The sequence below is a fragment of the Micropterus salmoides genome, unplaced genomic scaffold (genome assembly GCF_014851395.1).
Source record: "Micropterus salmoides isolate LMB-PRFRI ecotype aquatic unplaced genomic scaffold, ASM1485139v1 Ms_hic_scaffold_15, whole genome shotgun sequence".
NCBI lineage: Eukaryota > Metazoa > Chordata > Actinopteri > Centrarchiformes > Centrarchidae > Micropterus > Micropterus salmoides.
This window is the reverse complement of record NW_024040596.1, coordinates 27,579,578-27,604,655: the sequence shown is the minus strand read 5'-3', so window position 1 is coordinate 27,604,655 and position 25,078 is coordinate 27,579,578. Positions and strand designations below refer to the sequence as shown.

General features: G+C 41.1%; 1 protein-coding gene across 1 annotated transcript in view; it reads right to left on the bottom strand.

The window, feature by feature from the left end:
- The window catches only part of vwa8 (von Willebrand factor A domain containing 8), a 70,536-nt gene that overhangs the window by 21,476 nt on the left and 23,982 nt on the right, over positions 1–25,078 (bottom strand). The window contains exons 21-37 of the mRNA XM_038721375.1: positions 24,461–24,537; positions 20,399–20,474; positions 17,271–17,406; positions 16,636–16,755; positions 15,614–15,819; positions 13,085–13,236; positions 10,903–11,011; positions 10,126–10,264; positions 9,396–9,583; positions 5,654–5,773; positions 5,324–5,388; positions 5,101–5,226; positions 4,899–5,008; positions 4,119–4,270; positions 1,555–1,750; positions 1,369–1,450; positions 671–875 (exon numbers count right to left, since the gene is read on the bottom strand). Coding sequence (XP_038577303.1) covers positions 671–875; positions 1,369–1,450; positions 1,555–1,750; positions 4,119–4,270; positions 4,899–5,008; positions 5,101–5,226; positions 5,324–5,388; positions 5,654–5,773; positions 9,396–9,583; positions 10,126–10,264; positions 10,903–11,011; positions 13,085–13,236; positions 15,614–15,819; positions 16,636–16,755; positions 17,271–17,406; positions 20,399–20,474; positions 24,461–24,537 — 2,259 coding nt within the window. The remainder of the gene's footprint in view (positions 1–670; positions 876–1,368; positions 1,451–1,554; positions 1,751–4,118; positions 4,271–4,898; positions 5,009–5,100; positions 5,227–5,323; positions 5,389–5,653; positions 5,774–9,395; positions 9,584–10,125; positions 10,265–10,902; positions 11,012–13,084; positions 13,237–15,613; positions 15,820–16,635; positions 16,756–17,270; positions 17,407–20,398; positions 20,475–24,460; positions 24,538–25,078) is intronic.

Below are 25,078 nucleotides of genomic sequence, written 5' to 3'. Positions count from 1 at the left end.
CAGTAGTGCTACTGTTGTTTGCAGTGAGCTAACACAGAGCACAGGGAGAGCCTGTCTAAGGCTGACCTTCAGTGGACTCAAGGTGCCTCATCAGAGAAGACCTGACTTCTTAGGAATCTAAGCCAGAGAGAGGTCCTGTGTGTGAGTTTGTATTACTCCTTTTTGATTTTCTCATTTAAGTCCATGTAAAAGCTTTGCTCTCTCACCGCCTTGTTCACAAACAACAAACCAGCAGATGATGCATCCTACATCTAGGAGACTACATTATCTAAAGAATTTGTCTGCCTGTGTTGTGTATGTGGGAATCTTAACAATGCTTTCTCAGTATTCTGGTCCGAATGTTCTGACCCATACCAAGGGTCAAATCTATTGCATCACTACCACAATGGCCGACCATTCATACACACCCACTCTGGGTACAGGGTCATACATTTTGGGCATGGAAACATTCTGATTAGCAGCTAATATATTCTGCAAGAATGGGGCAAGTATGCAGAGTGACGTCCAGTTGAGATTCTGTGCACAGAGTAGCACTGCCCCTCAGTGGTGTTGAGAGAAATTACAGGCTGCACACTATTTTTATTTTCTCTCATCTTGGTGATACAACAGTGAGGCATCCAAGACAGAGGGCTTCACCATTTAGGATTTTCAAACAAAGTTGTGATATTACCTGTAAAGGTCTGCCATCCTCTGTCCCAATCATGTTCCTCCATTCCATCAGTGATCGCTGCAAGGTGTCCAATCCTGTCTCCCAGAGCCGGACGTACCCACCCATATCCACTGTGACCACACCTCCAGAACCGAGAGCAGCTAGGAGCACGTCAGACTCTGACACCTTGGCCAACCAGCTGGTGTAGGGTGACACACTCATTGACCTGCCAAAAAAAAATATGTAGGAAAGTCAGGACAGTCACTTAGAGAAGTCATCAAAAGGGCATCAAGATTTTTACTCCTGTGTCTGAATTTCTATGTTTCTTTCTTAAAATAACAGATATTTTGTGTGAATTTTGTATTTTGAAATTCAATATGCTTGTTTTTCAAGACTCCTCCCAACTGGACGGATTTGAAAAAGAAGAAATCTCGAATTTAAGCTAATCCAAGGATTTTCATATATTTTGAATCATGTCATGACCATAAAATAGACGCTCTGTTGTTTCTACATTTACGTGGGCCTGGCATGGTGACATTAAAGTTCTGCGTTGCTTTAAATGTTATTTCCGTAAGGAATTGTGAGACGGCATTAACTCTAGCTCTTGTCATGGCTGCCACTTAAATACTTCTGGGTAATTTCAATCAGTTAGGAACCTTTCTAAGCAAAAAAGACTTTTCGACCGCAGCCATAGAAAGAAACAGGAGTGCTGTGTTTACCTTGGGACAGGAATATATTTGAGTTTTTTGGAGTTCAGATCCGTCACCTCCAGGTACGCCGCTGTCATTGGAGGTGTTACATCTGAGTGACAACGAGAAAAAACTTTACACACTGACTACATTCTCTGAATTAATTTGCCATGCTGTAAACATCTCTGAGCTCATTTGAATGATCTGAACCCCGACCTTTGGGGTAGACCTCCTTCAGTGGCACCTTGTTGGGTGGAAGGGCTCGGACCACCTGATTGGCTGACAGCAGAGTGACACAATTCTCCCGTTTGGCTGCACTGGACCGAAGCCCCCCTCTGAGAAACGTGTGAGCCCCACTTTCAACACTTTTCAGGTCAACAGGCCTCTTAAAGCTGTACACCTCATTAGGGGACTGGACAAGAGAAGAAATCAAGAGGAAAATATGACTACTTATACATCAAGCACACAGCTGTTCAGGCTAGATGTGAGTATATTAATATTTATCAGTTCAGCTCTAGCACTTAGAGTACCTCATTTAACCAAGCTATCATTCATGTTCAGGCATACATTAGGCTGACAGCAGGAACATACTGAATGGGTCGCCACTCCACTGCAGGATTAACATCGATACACAGACCCACGCATTTATATATATGCCTTGTTATGAGTCTTATATTCACGTGACAAGCATGTCTTTGTTATATACAGTGGGTACGGAAAGTATTCAGACCCCTTTAAATTTTTCACTCTTTGTTTCATTGCAGCCATTTTCCAAAAATCAAAAAAGTTCATTTTATTTCTCAGTAATGTACACTCAGCACCCCATCTTGACAGAAAAAAACAGAAATGTAGAAATTTTTGCTAATTTATTAAAAAAGAAAAACTGAAATATCACATGGTCATAAGTATTCAGACCCTTTGCCGTGACACTCATATTTAACTCAGGAGCTGTCTATTTCTTCTGATCATCCTTGAGATGGTTCTACACCTTCATTTGAGTCCAGCTGTGTTTGATTATACTGATTGGACTTGATTAGGAAAGCCACACACCTGTCTATATAAGACCTTACAGCTCACAGTGCATGTCAGAGCAAATGAGAATCATGAGGTCAAAGGAACTGCCTGAAGAGCTCAGAGACAGAATTGTGGCAAGGCACAGATCTGGCCAAGGTTACAAAAAAATTTCTGCTGCACTTAAGGTTCCTAAGAGCACAGTGGCCTCCATAATCCTCAAATGGAAGACGTTTGGGACGACCAGAACCCTTCCTAGAGCTGGCCGTCCGGCCAAACTGAGCTATCGGGGGAGAAGAGCCTTGGTGAGAGAGGTAAAGAAGAACCCAAAGGTCACTGTGGCTGAGCTCCAGAGATGCAGTCGGGAGATGGGAGAAAGTTGTAGTAAGTCAACCATCACTGCAGCAATCCACCAGTCGGGGCTTTATGGCAGAGTGGCCCGACGGAAGCCTCTCCTCAGTGCAAGACACATGAAAGCCCGCATGGAGTTTGCTAAAAAACACCTGAAGGACTCCAAGATGGTGATAAATAAGATCCTCTGGTCTGATGAGACCAAGATAGAACTTTTTGGCCTTAATTCTAAGCGGTATGTGTGGAGAAAACCAGGCACTGCTCATCACCTGTCCAATACAGTCTCAACAGTGAAGCATGGTGGTGGCAGCATCATGCTGTGGGGGTGTTTTTCAGCTGCAGGGACAGGACGACTGGTTGCAATCGAGGGAAAGATGAATGCGGCCAAGTACAGGGATATCCTGGACGAAAACCTTTTCCAGAGTGCTCTGGACCTCAGACTGGGCCGAAGGTTTACCTTCCAACAAGACAATGACCCTAAGCACACCGCTAAAATAACGAAGGAGTGGCTTCACAACAACTCCGTGGCTGTTCTTGAATGGCCCAGCCAGAGCCCTGACTTAAACCCAATTGAGCATCTCTGGAGAGACCTGAAAATGGCTGTCCACCAACGTTTACCATCCAACCTGACAGAACTGGAGAGGATCTGCAAGGAGGAATGGCAGAGGATACCCAAATCCAGATGTGAAAAACTTGTTGCATCTTTCCCAAAACGACTCATGGCTGTATTAGATCAAAAGGGTGCTTCTACTAAATACTGAGCAAAGGGTCTGAATACTTATGACCATGTGATATTTCAGTTTTCTTTTTTAATAAATTTGCAAAAATTTCTACATTTCTGTTTTTTTTTCTGTCAAGATGGGGTGCTGAGTGTACATTACTGAGAAATAAAATGAACTTTTTTGATTTTTGGAAAATGGCTGCAATGAAACAAAGAGTGAAACATTTAAAGGGGTCTGAATACTTTCCGTACCCACTGTAAGAGTAAATGGCAAATGCAGGGTGTGCAGAGTGCTGGGGATCAAATAATGCTCCATCTTGCTGCAGGGCACAAAGGGTTATCACAAATTTACCTTGATCCCTAAAGCTAGACTAGAAAACGCTGTAATTCGGTGGCCTTAAATAATGGTAGAAAATTATGTTTTAGAGTTTGAAGACATTCAATAACACTGAAAACATGTAACATGATACTACTGAACTGCAAATGTCTCATATTTTGCTTAATCTTCTCTGTAGATAGAGAGGTACTTTCCTTTTGTACAGAGAAGATACTGCACCAGTGGTCATACCAGACACCTGAAATTGACACAAACCTTTCACAGGAAAATGTTTTCCAGTGCAGATCTAATGTCAAATGATTGGTTCATGTCGCAAAAATTAACCCACAATGTTTCCCCTATGACCGCTTATAATCTCACCACAAGGTCTGGGAAGCCCACAATGATCCGTGCAAAGGAGTCGGTGTCGGCCAGTACACGGTTAGGTGAAACAATCTTCTGGTCCAGAGCGGCACTGAGGTTCTCATTGGGTAGCTGTTCACATGACAGCATCTGGGGCACGGACACCTCAGCTGGGATGGTGGGAGTAAAGGGTCCGAACAGAGAATCGTGGAAAAGAGAAAGAATCAGGAGAGCAAATTTTGAGATTACTTAATAAAGAAATAATACACTTCTGTTCTTGTATGAAAAGAGATATGGAGAGTACTTCATGTGAGAGATCCAGCCAGAGTATCTACTAAATCAGTGAGCTCACCGCAGAAACCCTCTTAGGGGCTCACATATTTCTTCTTTAGATTACAATACAGTCCACCATCCCCAGTTCGGTCCACTGACTTATTATAGTGACCTATAACCTTCATGGGCAAATTCAGTCTAGATTGCTGAATGTTACTTATGACGTCACCTTTTGCTCTCACTAACTGTGACATGGAGTGGCATGAAAGTAATTAATATAAATTAATATTGACTGAAACATGCATGGTTCACTTGATATTTTTGGTTTGACTTAAGGCCAGATGACAGATAAGTCACTAAGAGGTCTTCTCACGGCAGACATTTGTCAGCTTGGTTCTGTTAACAGGCTTGACATATTGTCTTTAATAAGTGCTACAGAGCAGCTGGATAGAACATAAAAACCCTGTTAACCTTTGTTTAGAGCTGTGGGATGCCCATTCTAAAGGTCCTTATCAATATATATACCTGTGCTGGCTCCATTGCCTGAGCTGACTGAGTCCTCGTTGATGCTGTGGAGCTGACACACTCCAGAGTCTTCAGCTGCCATAAGCATGGGCTTGGTCAGGAGGAACTTCCTATTCAGTGATACATACGGTACATTGCCTTACAATTGAATTCAAACTATAAGATCCTCAGAGAGATTTGAAATCCATCCACACCCACTTACTTGTTGGTGTTGCTGTCCACCAGTAGCCAGCGGTCCTCCGCCACGAGGAAAACAGACTTCAGGTTGATGGGAAGGGAGATGGAGTGAACTCGGCCCTCCAGCACATCCAGCACCTCCAGCTGGTTTCTGCACACACAAACACAAGCACACGATCAATACCATCGCATGACCGATGCTGTTCAACAGTGTTGTGGAAGATCTAGTCTAGATCGGAGTAGCTTACCCGTCTTCCTTATAAAAGAGAAGCCAGTTTTTGTGGGCGAAGTCACGACACATTTTATGCCCTCCCTGCGAACAAAAATCAATACACACAACACATTCATTTCACACGCTGCTTTGGAAGGATTTGTTCAGTCTTCACTCCTTGAAATGTAATCTGCACCAACCCCTTGAAATACATTAACACTCAGGTCAGGATAATGTTTTCTAATTCATCACCAAAAACAAATATGTAATGTGTAAATGTTTCCTAGTCCTTTTGTAAAAATGAGACACATGGAGCGTAATATTTGTCTTGAATGAATAGTGGAGATGAGACACTGAAACTTCTGACCTGTTGTTCCTTACTGCTCCACCAGGTCGAGGCTCTAGTGGAGGGCTGATCACTCTCTGGAGATAACATGAGCCTTCGCACGGCGCCTGTTACCATGTCCACATGCAGCACGGTGTTACTCTGGCAGAGAGACAAATTGATTGGCAGACAGAATCAGATTCAGAATAAAATGGTTTAAATATGATAAAACCTTTAGAAAGCAGGTCTATAAGACACATGCCTTTGGTGTGAGAGACCCGGGCTCAACTCCGCACTGTGACGCGTCCACCAATGTGTCCCTGAGCAAGACACTAAACCCCTAGTTGTTCCAGAGGCGTGCGACCTCTGACATATATAGCAATTGTAAGTTTGGATAAAAGCGTCATCTAAATGAATAAATATAAAATATATGTTGATTAATCTGTTACTAGTATAACAAGGCAAACCAGCATAAACAGAACACATTTCCATGGACAGAGGGAGGGAATGAATTATTTAATTATGACAGTATGAAGTCATCTTTATCACGGTATATCCTGTATGTATATTTTCAATTGTGATTTAAATACAGTACAAAACTCAGACAGAAATTGTTTATGTTCATGTTTTAAGTTTAGAGTGTTTGTGGGGGGAGATGTGGTCAAAGTTTATTTGTGTATGCTCTTTGCTCTGCTAGAACGACCTGTATCAGAGCCACAATGCTTTCTCAAGCATTCGTCCTGTCTGTGCGCATTTCCTTATTGTTTGGTCTTGCTACTGCTTGCTTGTCTCCACTTGTTCATGCACATCTTCTTGGTTTGCTTAAACGTCGCATAAACGTCTACATTTACAACTGAACGAGTGAGTTGCACTGACACTCTTGATAAAGTTAGTTAATTTACATTCTATACCATAAAGAAAAGGTGTAGCCATCTCCATATGTTGGTGCATATCTCTACAGCTGTGCAAAGTATACCAGTTATACCGCCATCCCTAATTTGGAGCTTGCACGCGATACACAGTGAATCATTCAGAATAAACTTTTGCCCTTCCACAGCCAGCAGAGGGTGCTCCTCTCTAGGTGGAACCACCTGGATCTGAGAGCTGATGTCCTGTTAACTTAATGTGAACACTGAACTGCAAGTTAATTCCATTAAATCTAGATAGAGATTTTGTCAGTATGTGCTTCTTAAATTCATATCAGATGATCAGTAGGATATCTCAGTGTGTGTGTTTGTGTGTGTGTGTGTGTGTGTGTAGTTTGTATTGGGTGAACTGTGCAAAAGGCTTTCATTTGTGACGCACTAGGCTTCATCTTCAATTGAGTTTTATGAGAAGGAGCCACAGGGGAGTGGCCTCAGCCCTGGCTGCCCTGCTTCACACTAATGGTTTCCTTATGGCCTCCCATTCCTGACATACACACTACTGTACTGAGGACCTGTTGAGCTATTCAGAGAAGGTTTACTCCATTTCCTGATGCTAAACATATACTGCATACATGTGTGAGCACACACGTTTGTGGTGCATCACCCAGGTTGTCTGATGTATATTATTTATTTATACACAGTATATATATATGTACAATGTATCCATATATACACATATATATATGTACAATGTACCCATATATACACATATATATATGTACAATGTACCCATATATACACACATATATATGTACAATGTACCCATATATACACATATATATATGTACAATGTACCCATATATACACACATATATATGTACAATGTACCCATATACACACATATATATGTACAATGTACCCATATATACACACAGACCTATTTATTGTATATATTATTCATATTTTATCTATTTTATTTTATTTTTTCCCTACATTCCATTGTGCTACTGTGTCAAATTGAATTTCTTGAGTTTGTTTTTGTATGCCCGTGAATATAGCATTATTATGTTTGTGTATTATTTCACAAGTATGTGTGCGCATGCATTCTTGTGTGAGTGCCTAGTAGACCCTGCATTTGTGTCTGCAAGTGTATATGTGTGTGTGTGTGTGGTGATGGTTTCCCTGATTTCCCTGGAAAGCCAATGACCTGTAAATGAACTTTATGTTGTCTGGACCTCTTCATTTTTAGACAGACGTAACACGATCCATTACAACGGTATTTTTAGAAGTCCTCCTCTTGCCTAATATGCACCAGCTGTACAAGAGTTCTGGATGGAGAAATAGCTAACATGCATTGTTCTTGTCTTACGCTGTCATAGGCCAGGGTCTTATGGGGTAAGAGAGCTTCAACAGCAAACAACCACTAACCACCAACCATTTTAAGAAACTCAGACTTTGCACAGCTATTTTAAATCTGAGGAATCTGCGGTTGTCCTAGTAAAAAACAGTTTAAATAACAGCGTTAAATAAGTGTCACATTACATGTTAACCAGTAAACAAGGACATGAGGAAAAAAGGGATTGGAATATGATTCCTTTGTGAACACTGACAGTTAGTGTGTGAGTATTTTAGTAAATAAAACAATGACTACTAACAATTTCCACATCGCGCCACATTGTTCTTTTATGGTGTTCCTCATAAATACCAATAAAGCTGACGTTTACAGTACTTAAGTGTTTATATGAAAAGGTAATGATATCCACTATCAAATCCAACTCAGCTATAAAGTTGAAACCATATGTTCTTTTCCATAGCTTTGCTCTGTTATAACTTGTTTAATCTCCAGGTCTCTTACTATTTTAAAGGTACTCGCTGGTGTTTTTGACCACTAGTGGCGCTGTTTGTTATGCATGTCCTTGTTCACATGACGCCTATACATGGGGATGAGGTGATAGACATTTATGTCAACTGCAGATGACAGTCACAGTTAGTGGCAGTACTTTAACACTTGTCATTCATCCACTCGTTGTCAGATCGTTGCTTCAGCCAGTTTGATATAAAGCGCTCACGGCTGCCTTAGTATAGTGTATAATAAGTTTACCTCCTCGTGTTTTTTCCTGCAACTAAGTTGATTCCCAATCGCTCAGGATCATCGCCTTCACTCCCCGCTCAGCTCAGTTCTGCCATCCTCTATTTTCCCCTTACCCCCCACCATCATCAGCTGGACACCTCCCCCATCCTCCATTACTCATATTTTGCAATAAAGTCCTGTATTAATCATCTAACCTTTGAATGTGTGAGCTGCATTTGGGCTCCCTCGTAACACCGTTAACATATTCATATCAATGAATATGGAGAATTCTCTTAGTTGTGTAAATATTGACACAGAAAAGACAAAACTGCAAAAGCATTCTAAATGATCATTAGACACCCTCTCCTGGTCTGGAAATCTAAATGCTGCTGTAAAGCAGACTCCGCCCCGTTTGATGATGCCATAGCAGAGGCTTAATGGGCAAAACATTTTTATAACATTCATGAAGCCAACTGTTCATTTGCCAGGTTCAAGTCTCCATGGAGTTAGCGGTCAATCGGGGTGCTACTGAGAAATCCTAGCCCAGAGCCATGCCCCCCTGACACACATCTGACCCCCCGACTTGATTTTTAAATGGGCAGCAACTGCATGGTTAAAGAATACACACCATGTGTTTTGTGTTATACAAAAAAAAAAAAAAACATGTTTCCACAGTGAACCTTTTAATATGATCAACATTATGTTCACTGACTCTAATGTGACAGCAAAGTTTTCCTATATGTATTAAGAAAAAAAGCTATTGATATGTAATCTAATTAGTGTTATTATCTAGTCATACAAGCTTGTCTTTGTGTGTGTACTGGTATGTATGTGTAGGTGTGCCAACCTGCTCCTCGTGCAGCACCACCTGTCCATCCAGAGGATTCCCAAGGGGAGCAACAGTGACAAAAGGCTGCCAGACGCCACTGATGGTCCGGGGGAAAACGTCGTAAAGCTCTATGCACTTGATAGTCTCCCCGCGTTCGTTCATGCAGTACAGGGACACTGGGTTGCACGTGGCCATGTACAGCACATCTGATAAAAACAAAGGGAATGTAGGATTGTACTCCATTCTGTAATGTTGGACTATATCCAGCTATCAGGTAGATCTTTTCGGTTTTATACAGATGTGATGTTTTGCAATTGGTAGTGGACAGTTTAAAACAGGAGAAAGAAAATTGATGCAGCAGAACCATACAATACCAGATACCATTTGTTTAATTCCATGCATTCTTCTCCTTTGTCAAAATTACACTGATGTATTTAAACGGCTTATTGAAGTTTTAATGTACTGGTTTCAATAGCAATCAATAGGGTTGCAACTATTGCATTTGCACATGAGAGACAACGACACGACTTACAGTAGTTAATAAGCTGTCATTAATTGCATTGCGCATTACATGGTTGTACTCTGTAAGTGAAAGACAGGTTACAGTTACAGAATTCGTGGATCGTAGATTATTCCTTTGTGATATACTTCATCCACTGGAACCTCTAATATTCCCTAAAGAGACCAGAGACCTGAGAATGTGTTGTATGACAGTGTTGATAGTGTTTCTTTGCGTGTGTGTATATACCATCTTTGGTGGTGACATCGCAGATGATGTTGACTTCGTTCATGGGAATCTGCCAGTGGGCTTTCTCTTCACTAAAACTCAAAGCCCTGCTTTCTTGTCGGTTGCAGGGGTAACCCTGCACACGCAGAAACACAGGGCCCTGGAAACACAACACATACACTGTTATAGTACCTACACAAAATATGAAAACAACACTGGTGTTTATGGTTGAAATTCTGTGCAACTGTTTTAAAGTGGCCGTATTTAGATCACAGGGCTGCTTGTTTAAAAATAAAATCCTAATAACTAAAGGTGCAGAAAAGGCCATCATGCCAAGATGACACTACACATGAAACTCCTAAAAAGGTCTCAAAGATCTCAAAAGTGATAAGTTTCCACAGACAATTCTCAAACCACTCCTGTAGCATGTATCCACTTCTCAGTGGTGCATCCATGTATTTCATGCAGTCACAGCTTTGCAATACAGCAAATGCACAGCTTCCAGCAGAGCTTCAGTGCTGAAAGGTGCATGACCCTCTAACAAAGAAGACACTGTTTAATATAGCAAAACAATAGTTTCTAGAAATGTTTTTATACTTAGAAGCCATTGTAACTTTAATTATACCTGAACACAGTGACTTAATTCTTGTGGGTGAGGATGATTCTGGATGAACTATCACTATTTAAATACTGACCCTGTTTCACCACATATAGGAGATGTGGGGGAACACACTGTTGAATCCGCTGCTAGAGAACTTTTAAGATCTTCTATCGAGTCCATTTCACTTGCGTGATTACCTTGATGTCGATAGGGTGCGTCTCAGTGGGACAGAGCAGTTTGCGTCGAGCATTGCCACCTTGGTTTATTGTCCAGTACCCTGTCATCTTGACCTCTGGCAGGGGCAACCTAAAGATTGAAGGTCAAATGGTGACAACTGCCTGGTAAGACCTGAACAATTTTGAATTCCTGACATATATTTATATATCAAGATGTGGGTAACTATGCAAATTAATAGGAAGTGTTTTTGTCACACATCTTGCTGGTTTCGGAATTTTCCATTTTGGAAAACTATGGGTTTCTGAGTAGGATTTCATTGAAAATAAAATTCTAGAGAGGGTAAAGCCCATGTGTGTCTATGTGTGCGAGTCCATGCTTGGCTTGTTGTGTCTGGCCATCTGTTTACTTGTCTTCCCATGAAGCATAACTGGGCTGTGGCCACAGTCTTAGTGGCTACAGGTGGGGGAAAAGACACAACACAACCACAAAACACAGAAATTCCAAGGGGATAAACATGTTGGAGAACCGACAGTCCTCTAACAATAAATATTTCTAGGAATGGAAAAGCAATGAGATACATAAGAGAAACAGTTTTTTGTTTTCCATGTCCAAAATTGGTAATGAAGAGATGAAATATTTGCTTTTATGTACACGAGATGTGGGATATAAACTGTTCGTGATGGGCTTAAATAACTAAAACAGTAATCCCAAAAGATACAAAAGACCCACTGAGCTTGGATGATATAAGGACAGACATAGATGAATAGATCATGTATATCTGATAATAACAAGAAATAGATATAATATACAATCAGTTATGTAATCATTCAAGGAAAATACTTGTTTCTGCCCTGCTCTGATATCTTACTTGAGAGATTTATGGAACTGAATTTATGAACGTTAAGTCAAAATAAAACCACAAGAGACAGAAGAAACAAATATTTTCCTTTATTTAAAAGACAAAGCTGTACATGATCAGACAATGTAGTAGGTATTAGAATCTTTTTTTCCCTTAAAGGAAAGGTGAGGTAATGTGAATTATCTTCGCAGCCATTCATTTAACACTTCAGGACACAGTGAGGAGACTTCATGGAAGCCTAAAACTGAAACTAGTCAGAGGGCTAAAGACAACGTCAGCCGATTTCAAGCACTTCAGGATTACATTTCTAAAAGCTGCAAATACTCTAAAATCAGAAATATGTCTAACCGGTACACTCTCAGCAAGAGAGGTTCTAACCAGAACCACTGGCCTCTGAGGAAGCACTTTCTGCTGACAAGCCACTCGGAAGGTTTTTTTTTTAAGATCAAAGAGTTACAACAGTAATATCAACAACCATAACAAAGCCACGTCAGAGGAACAGTTTTAGAACATTTAGAGGTTGAAAAGGCGATATAAATAATGTTTTGTTAGCTTTAATTAGTAAAATATAGATTGTACCTTTTGTTATTTCTATCTTAAATATTGGTCTATAACAGAATAACAGCAAAATAAAACTATAATTCAATAAACTGAAAACTAAACTAAAAATATAATGCAGCCTTCATTCTGTTTTGTGATGTCAACTTAACTGTTATTTATTCATCATCTTTTCTTTCTGTTGTCTGTTAAGATGATGCTGAAAATCACAAGCATCTATAGCTTCTGGTACACTTAAAATATCCCACAAAAGATAATCACTGCTGTAAAAAGCAGGCTATGGTGACTAAGGGTTTCTTAGATAGATTTCCGATAAACCTGAGAAAGGCTTCCACCCGGCAAGTCAAAATGATTCTCCAATCGTGGCTACTGAAGAATCTCTTTTTCTGAGAGTGTATGACATTTTCAGGAACTGTCAGTGGTACCTGTGCTTCTCTGACCTCAGCCTGCTGACTACAAGCTCTTACAGAGTTTTGGTCCATCCAGTTATTAACAGTGAAAATAGACTGGGTGAACATTTGCCTAGCTGTGGTGGCCCAATGGTTGCAATGTCCTAATGTTAATAGGATACATAACATAACCATGTAGGCTGTCAAGTAATGCCCATGCCATTTATTATCCATAGCCCGACTCTTACTGCTTTCTGACTGGTCTCTGTAACTGCATGACACTATGTCTGTGCATTATTCAGGTACTGTATGAGCCTTTAGTGTGTGTGTGTGTGTGTGTGTGTGTGTGAGAGAGAGAGTGTGTCATCCTAGTGTCGTGTGCTCCTGATGCCTTACTCCTTAGCCAGTTTGACAGAACTGGGCTTGGCTCCAATGGGAATCCCGTGTTTATGCAGCGCTTCAATCAGAACCTCTCTCATGTCTTTGTTGTATGAGTCAAAGTCGAAGACATTTCGCACCACGTTGGCCAACCCCTCATCAGGGAATTTCTGTTGGGAGGAAAAGTGGAGTAGACAAAGAGGGAGGAAGGGGGGATGGGAGGGAAACGGCAGAGAAGAGGAAGCAATAGGGTAGGAATTAGGTGGAAGTAGGAAAGGATCATTGAAAAAGGGGGCAAAAAAGAAAAAGCAGGGGCACAGGGAGAGGGAGAAGAGGGGGAGAAGCAAAGGGATGGAGGAGGGAGTTATGGATAAGAGAGATAGGGAGGATAGTGAGAGGAATGAAAGGATAAAAGAGCAGGAAGGGTGCCAAGTAGGAAGAAGAATAGGAAAAAAGCAGAGAAGATGGAGTGAGGAGGGTCCGAGAAGAAAAGATAGTTAATGTGATTCACAAGTCTTCAACAGGGGTCAATGCAGGGACAGAGTCTGGAGTAAGACATGCTGTCTGCAAGATAACTCATCTCTAGACTCTGACCACAACACTAACGTACTCATGCAACGAAAAGTCTTTTTTTCTCTTGCTGAGGCTGTTGCTCACAGCCTTACAGTAATTTTGGTGATGTATTTATAAATAGGCAGAAAAGGCAGAGAAAGAAAGGGATATAAGCAAAGGCAGAGACAGAGGCTACACTTTCAACAGTAAATCAAGTCACTAAAATGTGGAGAAACATCCAGATTGCTGATGAAAATAAAATGACATTTAATTGCACTAACTGAAATCGGTCTCCTTCTCTCCTGATCAGTCAAAACTGTGTGAAAACACAAGTATACGTACTAGTAGCCTAACTTTAAACAGGCGTTTCTCATTATTTTAGACAATTTTACAGTCTAAGTATATATGTTTCCCATAAATGCTGGTTTGCACAAGATACTGGACTTTCAGTTACAAAACAATGATTTTTGATATCTTGAAACATGTATGTCTACAAAACTACGCCAAAGTTCTGAAAGGTTAGACGTCTAAGCACGAGGGGTTATTTAAGCACTTCTGAATTTGGAAAGATTTGTGTTTAAAACAACTCTGATGAAAAAATAAGCTAACAGGATAATAAAAACCACATAGGTTCAATATCCAGTACTGGCTTATTTTAATCAATTGATAAAATACCTGATAAATCAATTGAAAATGAACTAATCCTTTACTTTGAATTCATGTCATTTAAACAGCACTATGTCTACAATTTTGACGTGAGTAATCTCAAAGCGTGTCTTGACTTTACAGCCCTGGTTCCTGGGGCATTAATAGGACCATAATTACAACTTTCAGACCTAAATATTATGATGTATTTTCACTGATAGGCCTAAATAAATGAGTGCATAATCAATTTAAACCTCATCCTAACTGGTCCTAACTAAAACATAGACTTTAAAGAGCACTGGGCTGTATTGATCTGGGTTCAGAGGTATAGCAAAGGTACAATTATGTGAAGTGTAAAATCGTAATTAGGTCCTAAATTGGTTACTGCTTAAAAAGAAGCGACTAAATTATCCTATATCAATCCCACTCCTGCAGACATCAATAGCTGTGGTGACTGATGACAGAACAGGTTGGCCAGTGGGGAAATCAAACATAAGGGCTTGTCCCTGTGCACTGAATTATTGATACAATAGTGCAAGCTTGAATCTTAATTTCCCTATTCTCTAAGGCCTGTTCTTACTGTCTCTCACTGTTATTTTTTCTTGCTCTCTGGCCTACACAATGTGTACATTCCTAAAGACTTAAGACCACAAGGAGACAGGTGAACGTGAAAACCCTGATCACCAAATGCAAATGAAAGAAGCACATGCGTATACTGCTGCATGCTGCCATTCACACGAACAAGTTTTTTTCCTTTCCCAAATGGAGTCCCCATTGTAGTCTATTTGGTATGTGGTTCATTCAGACTTAATCCAAAGTGTGGTAGGACAAGGATCACGCTCAGCATGATGTCAGACTTCCAAAGGACGCGTAAGTGAAGCATGACCATAATTACTCACAGTTATCTGCTAAGTTAGATGGATGTTTTGTGGTGCAAATTTGTGGGCTCTGAATAATGAGGGAAGTAGAAGGATAAATGGTGAAATGGGAGGGGGTAGGGAGATAAAGCGGAGATGAGGGTGCGGGTACTGTAAATTTAATTGGCATATAGTTATAAATACTTTAAGAGAAAAGATAATGTGATACATAACAGATAATGATAAAAAAAGAAAAGACCAAGAGGACTGAGTCAGGAACACCCTCTCCCTTTGCTGTCATGACTGTGTTGTGAGGACTCTCTTGTAATATTAAAGCATCTAGAAGTGCAGGATTAAGGACACATAATCTTTATGAATTAATGATGAAAAATAGTGTCAGACCAACCGTGAAAAAATCCAACAAAGAAAAGAAAAAGTGTTGTACCGTTGAAGGATATGTATCTTGTGTGTTTGTTAAAGTGTGTCGTCTTACCTGGAGGTGTTTGACAATGTTGACTACCTCTCGGGTGGAATACGGGTAGGTGATGGTGCCCTGGTCGGCCATTGACCGCAGCTCTCCAAAGGCGGCCACCAGCTTCTGCAGAGTTGAATCGGGAACGTTGGGGCCATACTGCTTTAGCATTGCCAGCTCTGCCTGGGGCTTTGGATTATCCACAGCATGGCAACTAAAAATATCACCTGTTCAGAGGACGATAACTAGTCAACCTTTCCTGTAGTGATAGTGCTCAATTTCTTAAAATAAATATCTCCGCATTTTGTATGGTTATACTATAGTTTTTTTTTTAAAGAAAACTACCTAAACTGCATTGACGCAATGCTACTCGTTCAGTGCTCGTACTTTGCTGGGCTCTGCAGCAAGGACAAACAGTGTTATTGATGCAGAACGCCCGAAACTAGGCCCTGACAATATAGTCCAGATGCAGAAACACAGCAGCCGCAGAGCCAGACCAGCCAAGTTCCAGTCTAAGCTGTGCCACCTACAGTCAACAAAGTAACAGCAGCAGTGGCAGCGATTTAAACCTGCAGATGTAGACCTGCTGATGTGCAGCATCTACAGGCAAGGAATGGAACGGCTGCTGCAAGTAAAACTTGGTCTGACTTGAAAAGAAATCTTGCTTGGATTAGCTTGCTTGGTGGCCTAGGGATTCATGAGCTGCAATGTCCACGGTTTAAGTCTGTCTGGGGACCTTTGTTGCATGTCATTCCGCATCTCTACCTCCCCTCACTTGCTGCCATTGCCACTGTTTCCTGCGGTCTACTGCTTCCTGAGACAGGCCCTCGGTTTTCTATGGATAATTAAAAACCAAATGTAGTAGTCTGAGGACCCATGAAACCAGCAGGGCAGAAATCAATTAGATCACATCCTCTTCTGGGAGCCATTTCAGTCCCAATTTCATCCAAGTCCATTAGTTTTCAGATATAGGACTTTGTTATTAATTAAAAGAGAAGATTACTAGTCCTTTGCTGTTGTGGGTGTTGTGCATGTGTATCTACCTAGAGCTCCAAAAAAGTCATTCCCCAGGAAAGGAAAACCAGGTCGGTTAGCCAGGACAAGCATCCTGAAGTCTGGGTGCATGACTACGGTGTTGGGCCTCCCCTTGGCTTCGTGTGGATCTTTTGAGGAGACATAGTCCTAGTTAGCACATGACAAACAAACAAACAGCAAAACAAGCACTCATACATCTGTTTCTGTCTCTACCCTCTTTTTAAATTCTTAATGTTCTGATTATATTTGTGTGACTTACTTTGTCCTCATAGCAGTGGGAGCTGCCTCAAGTTTGTGTTTATGAAGTCTCAAGGTTGTATTTACATTCCTCTGGGAGGAAGAGTCGCTAAGGAGTGGAGAAGCTGTCAGCAACTAGTGTGATTACGTGGGACTACTTGGAAAAACACGTTTACTGTCCAGCATTATCCAGAATCTACTGGTACCTGTCCATAAAGGCTTTTATCCTGAGCCTCCTTTAGTGGCCTGCATCTGATGTTTTACTTGTGTTTGTCTTCTAGCACATCCAATCCTTAACTCGTCCATTTAACGGTCCTACTTCTGTCTGCACACTGTATCTGGGACATGTCTACTGTCATTATGGTAAACGCTGCATGTGTGTGTGACTGTGCGTATATGTGTGTACCTGAAATGATTCTGCGTCCGTCGGCCAAAATCATCTCTCCGCTCTCTACCAGGGTTTTGAGGATGCATGTGACGTTAGTAGGAGCTTTATCTGCCTCGTCAATCACTAAAATATGACCCATCTTCACTGCCTTCACCTGCATACACATATATAGACACAAAATTACTTTACAAAATAAAAATGTACTACAAAGGGTTGCTGAACCTCTACATTAGATTAAAAGAGGAAACATGCACATTACACAACCACCCAGGGTTTTTCACCTATTTTGACTTTTTAGACTTCATCCAAGGACCGTGTAGGTGTGCACCATGAATGTATTAAAAGTACACTGTGTTCCAAGATAGCACCCAATTAATTCTGCTGTTCATTTTACTACAGGGCTTATAAGCTGAAAATAAATGTCAGGCCTATAGAGCATGCATACTAGAAAGCGTTTATTGGGCCAGTGTGTCATGTGATACAATACCAAGTGTGGCCACTAGACCAAAATCACCTCACAGCCCAGAGTTATTCCTTGGGGATGGTGTGAACACACCGTCCCTTACTATCCTGTTGCACCTGTTAGGGTAGGACAACTTTAGCATTTATCATATCATGGCCGCCCACCCTGAGTCTAGGTTCTGCTCGAGGTTTTCTGCCTGTTTAAAGGGATTTTTTCTTTGACACTGCTGTCAAGTGCTTGCTCATGGTGGGAAATGTTGGGTCTCTATAAATAATACAAGGAATAAGGTCCAGACACCTCCAACGGTCCTGCTCTACATGAAAAGTGCAATGAGATAACTTCTGTTATGAACTGGTGGTATATAAATAAAATTGAACCTCATGTAAATCTCTGCAAAACTGTGCCCAATTTCAAACTGACAAACAAAAATACTGAAAACACGTGGGCGGGTGCAGGGCTTTTAGTTTAGTTTCAGTTCTTTGGCCCTCTGACCTTTATCAGTACCTGATCACTCCAGAAAAGGTGTACATAGACATATGGCTTCTTTTCCACTGCAGACATTTTAACATGTCACAGCAGCATTAGTAGTGGCTTCATTTCATGTCGGTGTTCCAGTTTTTACTATTAAGCATGTTGGCTCATTGGCATGGCTAACTGGGACATTCAATGTAATGGAGCCATCATTAATATTATTAGTTACACCTGTGCTTTTTCTGCCATGACAAGTCAAAATGTCTGCTCCAGACAGAAGGTGAGTCAGCAAAGGGAGCAGTGAAGGTTTGGTATGATAGAAAAAAGGTTTAAAGAGAAAGATTTGTGGGTACAGTATAGAAGCTTGTGGCATAGACACATAGACCACAATGTCTTGTTTTTTGTCAGAGCAAGTAAAACCTGTTTTCACATATGCCCCACATGTCAGACACTGGGGCACCTGGTTCAGTCTGGCCGCTGAGCGGTCGTGGGAATCTGCTGCTGTGTCTCACTCACTGAATGCAGCCACATAGAGTCACAGAGCAGGACACATTTGATGACTCTTTTCTAGTTAATGTCTGCTCCAAAGTAAATTGCTGAAAGTTATAACTTGAGTGCTTAAGGAGTGCTGCCTTTATGTCACCCCCACATGTAGACAGTTTAGACAGAGAACTTTTGAAATTGTGCAGTGCATGAGACTCAAAATGGGAAGTTATTGTTGAGCTACTGCGTGGGTGGCTGGGGTGCAATTTTAAAGCTTTTCTTGTCAAGTCCATTCACAATAATTACTACTTTAACATGTAATCACATCACTGTGTATGGGGCCACAATGTGTTGTCTATGGGGAATAAATGGCTGCTTTTCTAGATTTACTGGGGTGTAAAACCACTGTCAGAGTCAATAGTCTGCATGGTTTAAAAGATTTACTACATATGCAAAAGCGAAATCATCCTGTTGAAGAAATTACAAAGGAACAGTGGTGGAAAATAATGTACAAATAAATAAAAGTACAAATACGTTGTTACTGTACTTTAGTAGTATTTTTAGTTGTTGCAACTTTTTACTTTCACTTCGTTACATTTCAATGACAAATATCGACTTTTTCTCCGTTACATTCTGCACGAGACCTTGTTACATTGGTATTAGTTGTCTTGGCAGCACACTTGAGTGGAGCTGCACTGAAACACAACTGTAAAACTGATAAAGCCGACTCGGTGCCGACACACGGCATACGTAGTGACAGTCCAGCACAGAGTTGGACGGCCCCGCCTCACTTTCCAGTCAAAGGTGAACGCGAATATTTACAACTTTGATGAGAGGATGAAGAGGGACTATCCTCCTAGGCACGGACTGGACTAATGCAAGATGGGAAGCAGTGAATTCACATTGACTATTAAAAAGCTGATTAGTGGAGCAGACTGGGCAATATGGATGCACATCTGAGTAAATAATAAGCATCACATATTCAGCCCAGTCATTTTATAAATAGTATCTTATATTTGAAAATGTATTGAAGGAAACCTGGAGGAGCCAGTTTGTCAGTAGAGTAGATGCTGGATCATCAGCCAGTACAAACAGTTGATCCACATCCGGCCTCAGCCAGTAGCACAGCCAGAGATGTACAGCCAGCATCAGATACAAGCAGCTCAGACACTAATGGAACATTTGCTGCTCCACCACATGACCCAGCAGATTGGCCCCCAGTCTTATCAGACTTCATGAGGTCTGAGTAAGTGTGCAGAAGTCTATTCAAACCAGCACTGGATTTTTCTGGAGTTTTCTATTCAGGCTTCTAACAGGACTGTAGGAAGGACTGTAGTGAGAGCATTGTGGTGTCAGGCTCTGTTTTTGCACTGTGAATCGCAGCCAGTCTGTGACAGAGTAGTAACGTAGCTGTTTTTTTGAGTTTTGCAATATAAACATCTGAAAACTGAAGCCAACCTTGCTCTGTTTGGGAGTGTGAGCTGCACTTTATGTGTGTGGATTTTTTTGTGAGATTTTGAATTGAGAAGTGTTTCCGTTAGTTTTGGTTTCCGCCTCCTTGTCTCATCTTAACATACCCAATGTCCCAAATGGGGTTCTGTTTCTGTCAGATGGTCTGAAGGGAACACTACCACTACCAGCAGAGCAATAACGCAGACTTATCCTCCCAACATATAGGAAATATCTGTGTGTGTGTGTGTGTGTGTGTGTGTGTGTGTTAGTAACTGACCAGAGGTGAGTCCTCGTACATGATGATGCCATCTCGGACTGAAGGCTGCAGGGTCAAAGTCTGGACGGTTGTATCCCTGGGGGAGAACAAAACAGGGTTCAGGTATTCATTTATGAAATCAAAAGCCATTGCACTTTTGCTTTCATGTATATTTAAAAGAATTAAAAAATATGTGGATTTATTATAAAATATAGAAAATGTGCCTCTGCAGCTTGACTTCAAGGTTTCTTAGGAATATATTTTTTTCAATAATAATCCAAATAGTTAACTGGCTCCCAACCACATGTAACCTGGTAAAATTTGATAGTATGCCTGCATCCCAGACTTTTATATGAGTGTGTGCCAGTGTGTTTTGGGTTGAATGCAAGGTATAAAAGTATAGACAAATATGATTAACGCTCATTGTTTTCGTTTTACCAGATTTTCATAAAAAGGTAATAATTTTTACCTGAAATGTATACCCCTACACATACAAAACCTACTGTGCTGCGACCTGTTGCCTTCTTGCTAAACACACCTCAGAAAAGTTTTCAGTTATAAAGAGGTGAAGTGAAAGATGGTAAGAAAAGGCAAATTAGGTGCTGATTATAAGTTCCTTTGAGTTAGAAAAAATAAATATTTAGAGTTGCAGCTAACGATGATTTTAATTCTCGAAACTTCTATAGATTATTTCAACGATTCATCGATGCGTCGTTTAAGAAATACTTTTGCTTGGTGGTGGCGGCGGTGACCCCCCGGTAACGGCATCACCTGTGCACGTTTATAGGTGATAGGCCTAGATAGTTATTGGTCCTTTCGGAAATTCATAGTGCGTCATGCAGCAAATATCAGACCAACAACATCAACAGACCAACAACCAGACAACTGCTTTACAGCACACAAACATCACCAGAGTGAAACAAGTTATACTAAAGGCTCGTGCAGACTACACGACTTTCAGCGTAGGCCGATGACTACACAACTTGCCGTCTTGTGAACTGCGGTAACGTGAGCCGCCGAATGCAAAACCGTGGTCAGGTCAGCCGTCAGCAGTGTTATTTACTTACCTTACAGGTCAAAGTTCTCAGAAATGTTAACTGTCCATTTAGTTTTTGCGGTCGGAGTGTTTTTTTTAGAGTGTAATTTCTCCAAGTTAGTACAGTAAAATGTTCTGATATATGTACCAGTGATAGCAGCACTATGAAAGAGAAGATATGAAACAGGTGGTGTCACCTATTAAGGAACTGTTTTGGTGAAAGGTTTATTTTTCGTTGTTGGAGGGGTTTTTAGAGTGTAATTTCTCCAAGTTAGTACAGTGATAACAGTTATAAAAATATGGGTGAAAGGTAGGGGTGGGAATCACCAGAGGCCCCATGATACAATATTATCACGATATTTATGTTGTGATTCAATTTTATTGCGATTTTAAATATATTGAGATATATTGTAATTTACTACCTTTTTCCAACTACCAATTAGATCCCTAAAGTCAAACTTACTCAACATACGTTTATCTAAAAAGATGCATTTCTCTGTTTGTTCATATCACTTTTTCCGTCCTCTATATGGTCCTGTTAAGTTTTCTAGTGGACTAAAAAAGCAAAAGATTTTATTATTCTAGTACCAAAAATAATGGGAATATTAATAAAATATCGATACATGGACGCAAAGTATCGATACAGTATTGCCATGGCAAATATCACGATACTATGCTGTATTGATTTTTTCCCCCACCCCTAGTGAAAGGATGGATTAGCAGACGCAGGTAGCAGGGATTGTCTGAGCTACAGAGAGAGCTGCAGGGGAGTTAAAAGGTCCAGCTCCCCGACATCCAGTTAACGAATGACTGTGAGGTTATAGCTCACGGCCCAAAAAGGAGAACAACAAACGCACGTGGTCACATTTTCAGCTGAGGACTGCGGCTTACTTTGGCTTCAACTCAACAATCAATCAGGATTTCAGTTAAATGCTAAAGTTGCTGTTACTGTTGTCTATGGTCCGCTGGCAGAACACCGGCTGCTTTCTGATCAGGTGCCGTTGTGCTGTTGCCGAGGCGACAATAGTTTCATTTTACGGTGGACGGACGGTAACATCAGAGTTGTTGTTTTCTTTAGCTTGAAATAATCCCATACTTTGGACACTTTCTTCTTCGTCCCTCGCCATTTTCTTTCTCTTCCTCCACTTTGCAAACAGCTCCATCATAATCACGTTGTGTTCGCAGCGTAAGCGCGATGTGCGACAGTAATAAATGTCCGTACGAAACAGTGTGCTATATAGTTATATGGATTAAACAAAGCCTCAATGCAAAGAATTTGTGTCGATGCATTTTAGTAATTGATTTAATCGATGAATCTTTCAACCCTACTACATATACCATAAAAATCCAATTTTAACCTGTTTTTTCCATTTGAAATAAACAACCTTACATGATTATATTGAAAATAATAAGCTCTACTTATACTGTGTTGTTTCAGTGGCCAAACGGCATCCATTACCCTTCAGGTGAGGTGGTATCAGTGAACAGATCTCACACATCTACAGTGCATTTCCATATCTGGTTTCTGCTTTCTCTGAACATCTCTCTCTCTTCAACCCACCTACCAGCCCTCCCTCCTTACACCCCTCTCTCCTCGATATCTCACAGTGTGACCCAGGAGCTGTCCTAGTTTCCTTCCTGGCTGGATGAATCTCTCTTGCTTTTCTTAGCCACATCTCTGTAGGCTTTCAGTCACAGGCTCCCAAAAGCCACATGCACAGATCTTCCTGCCTCTGCCCTGGTCTAATAATAGCTGCTGTTACAGTAGTAACCAGGCCACATCCATGGTTTGCCCCATTTTGACTTTCACACAACTTTGACAAACTACACACACACACACACACACACACACACACGCAGAGCATGCTGATGTTTGACCATGGATGTCATTGCGCACCACAATGAGAATCTGCCATTGGTGTAGGATTGAATATAATCTTGTTTGCATAACTTCAGTTCTTCAGGTCTGTACAAGTGATGACTTTTATTGCCATCCTGTTTGTTGTCTTTTGCCTATCACAGAGTCACTGACACCCATAACATTACCTTCTTATTAGTACTACAATCAATAGAAGGCCCATCTCCTCTGACTGATCTACGCTACAAGGCTGATTTCACACATTGATTTATGGAAGAGTAACCCATGACCTAATTTTCCTGAGGTGTGATCATGACTATTTTTAAAAGGCAAAGAACCTGATTTAACAGGGACTTCTTAATATGGTTTATCTTTAATATGTGCATGTGAAGTCCTTGTTCTGGTAATAGATGGCCTAATTTACTGAGGACTAAGAAAATTGTGACACCCATGCATGGGAAGGAAATGGGTGGCAGGGTTGTAAGAGAAAATGACGACTACTCACATCTCCCTTATACATAGTATGCTCTGTTGCTCCTATCAGATAACTACAAGTGCCTAAAAGAAACATGTGATTATTACTTCTGAAAAGGATCACAATTTTGCAACCACAGTAGATCCAGGTGACTGTTTTAGAAACTGATATTCTGCTAGAAAGCTTCTCAAATATCCATCAGTAGTAACCAAAAACGCCACCATGGATTGAACCTGAGAATGTGAACTTTTAATGCACAAAACTAATCACACATCCCTCAACTGATAATTGATTATGAAATTGTGAGGTATCCTGCAGCTGCTGACCCACACAAGAAAAACTCCATCCATCCAATACACAAGTTGGATTCACATGAGCTGTCTGAAAGAAATTGAATTGAAAAGAATTAAAAGAACCTATTATGCTTGTTTAGAAGAAGACACTCAGAGAAAGTTTGAGACAGTGACCCAGAATGGAGAAAGTCAGACAAAAGAGAAGCTGCCTGGAGAAGCTTTGAACACTGAAATGGGATTACAAAAGAGAATAAAGAGAGATTTCTTCCTAACTCTCTGCAAAACTCTAGATGCAGAGAGAAAGTTCACAAGTCGAGGTTCAAAAAAACTTTTCCAAGCCAACATGTGACATAATTTAGATCTTCTAGTTCCTCAACTTGTTGAGTGTCATACTCTGAAATAACATGTTGATTCTTCTCACCTGTGGAGCTGTAGATATTCTCTGGGCCTGTTCAGAAGGTGCAGGAACCGATCCACTATTTTATTCTTACCCACACCCTATGGAAGGATACGAGAACAAAACAGCAACCAGCACAATTAAATTCTATTAGTCTTAATACACAACTGTGTTTCAGTAACTGGTAATAGGCTGTGAAGAGAGATAAAGAGGTGTCCATTGCATCTGTAGGGAGGCAGCACTGAGAGCTGAGTGTGTCCCTTAGTTTTGATGGTGCTACGTTCTGACAGGGGTTGTTCTCTGGGACTCCCACTGGCTTCCCACAGAGCTTGCCTCTCCTGGATGGCTGCAGAGTCTGTCAGACGTCCAGTAAGCCGCTGTGACAGCTCCTAATGTCTCAGCTTCGCCCATGCATGGTCATGCACTCAGATTTGCAAATAGCTTCGCCCACTCAGTCTCTCTCACATGCGCGCGCACACAAACATTAATGCAAAAAATCACCCACGGACAACCTCCCCTGGGCTGCCAGTACAACATGTCACTTTCACTCCCTCCTCCTCCTCCCTCCTCCCTTTAACCCTGCCCATCAGGACCTGACTGGGGGCACAGACTGTCCCTGAGGAAGTGCTACATGCTTCCTCA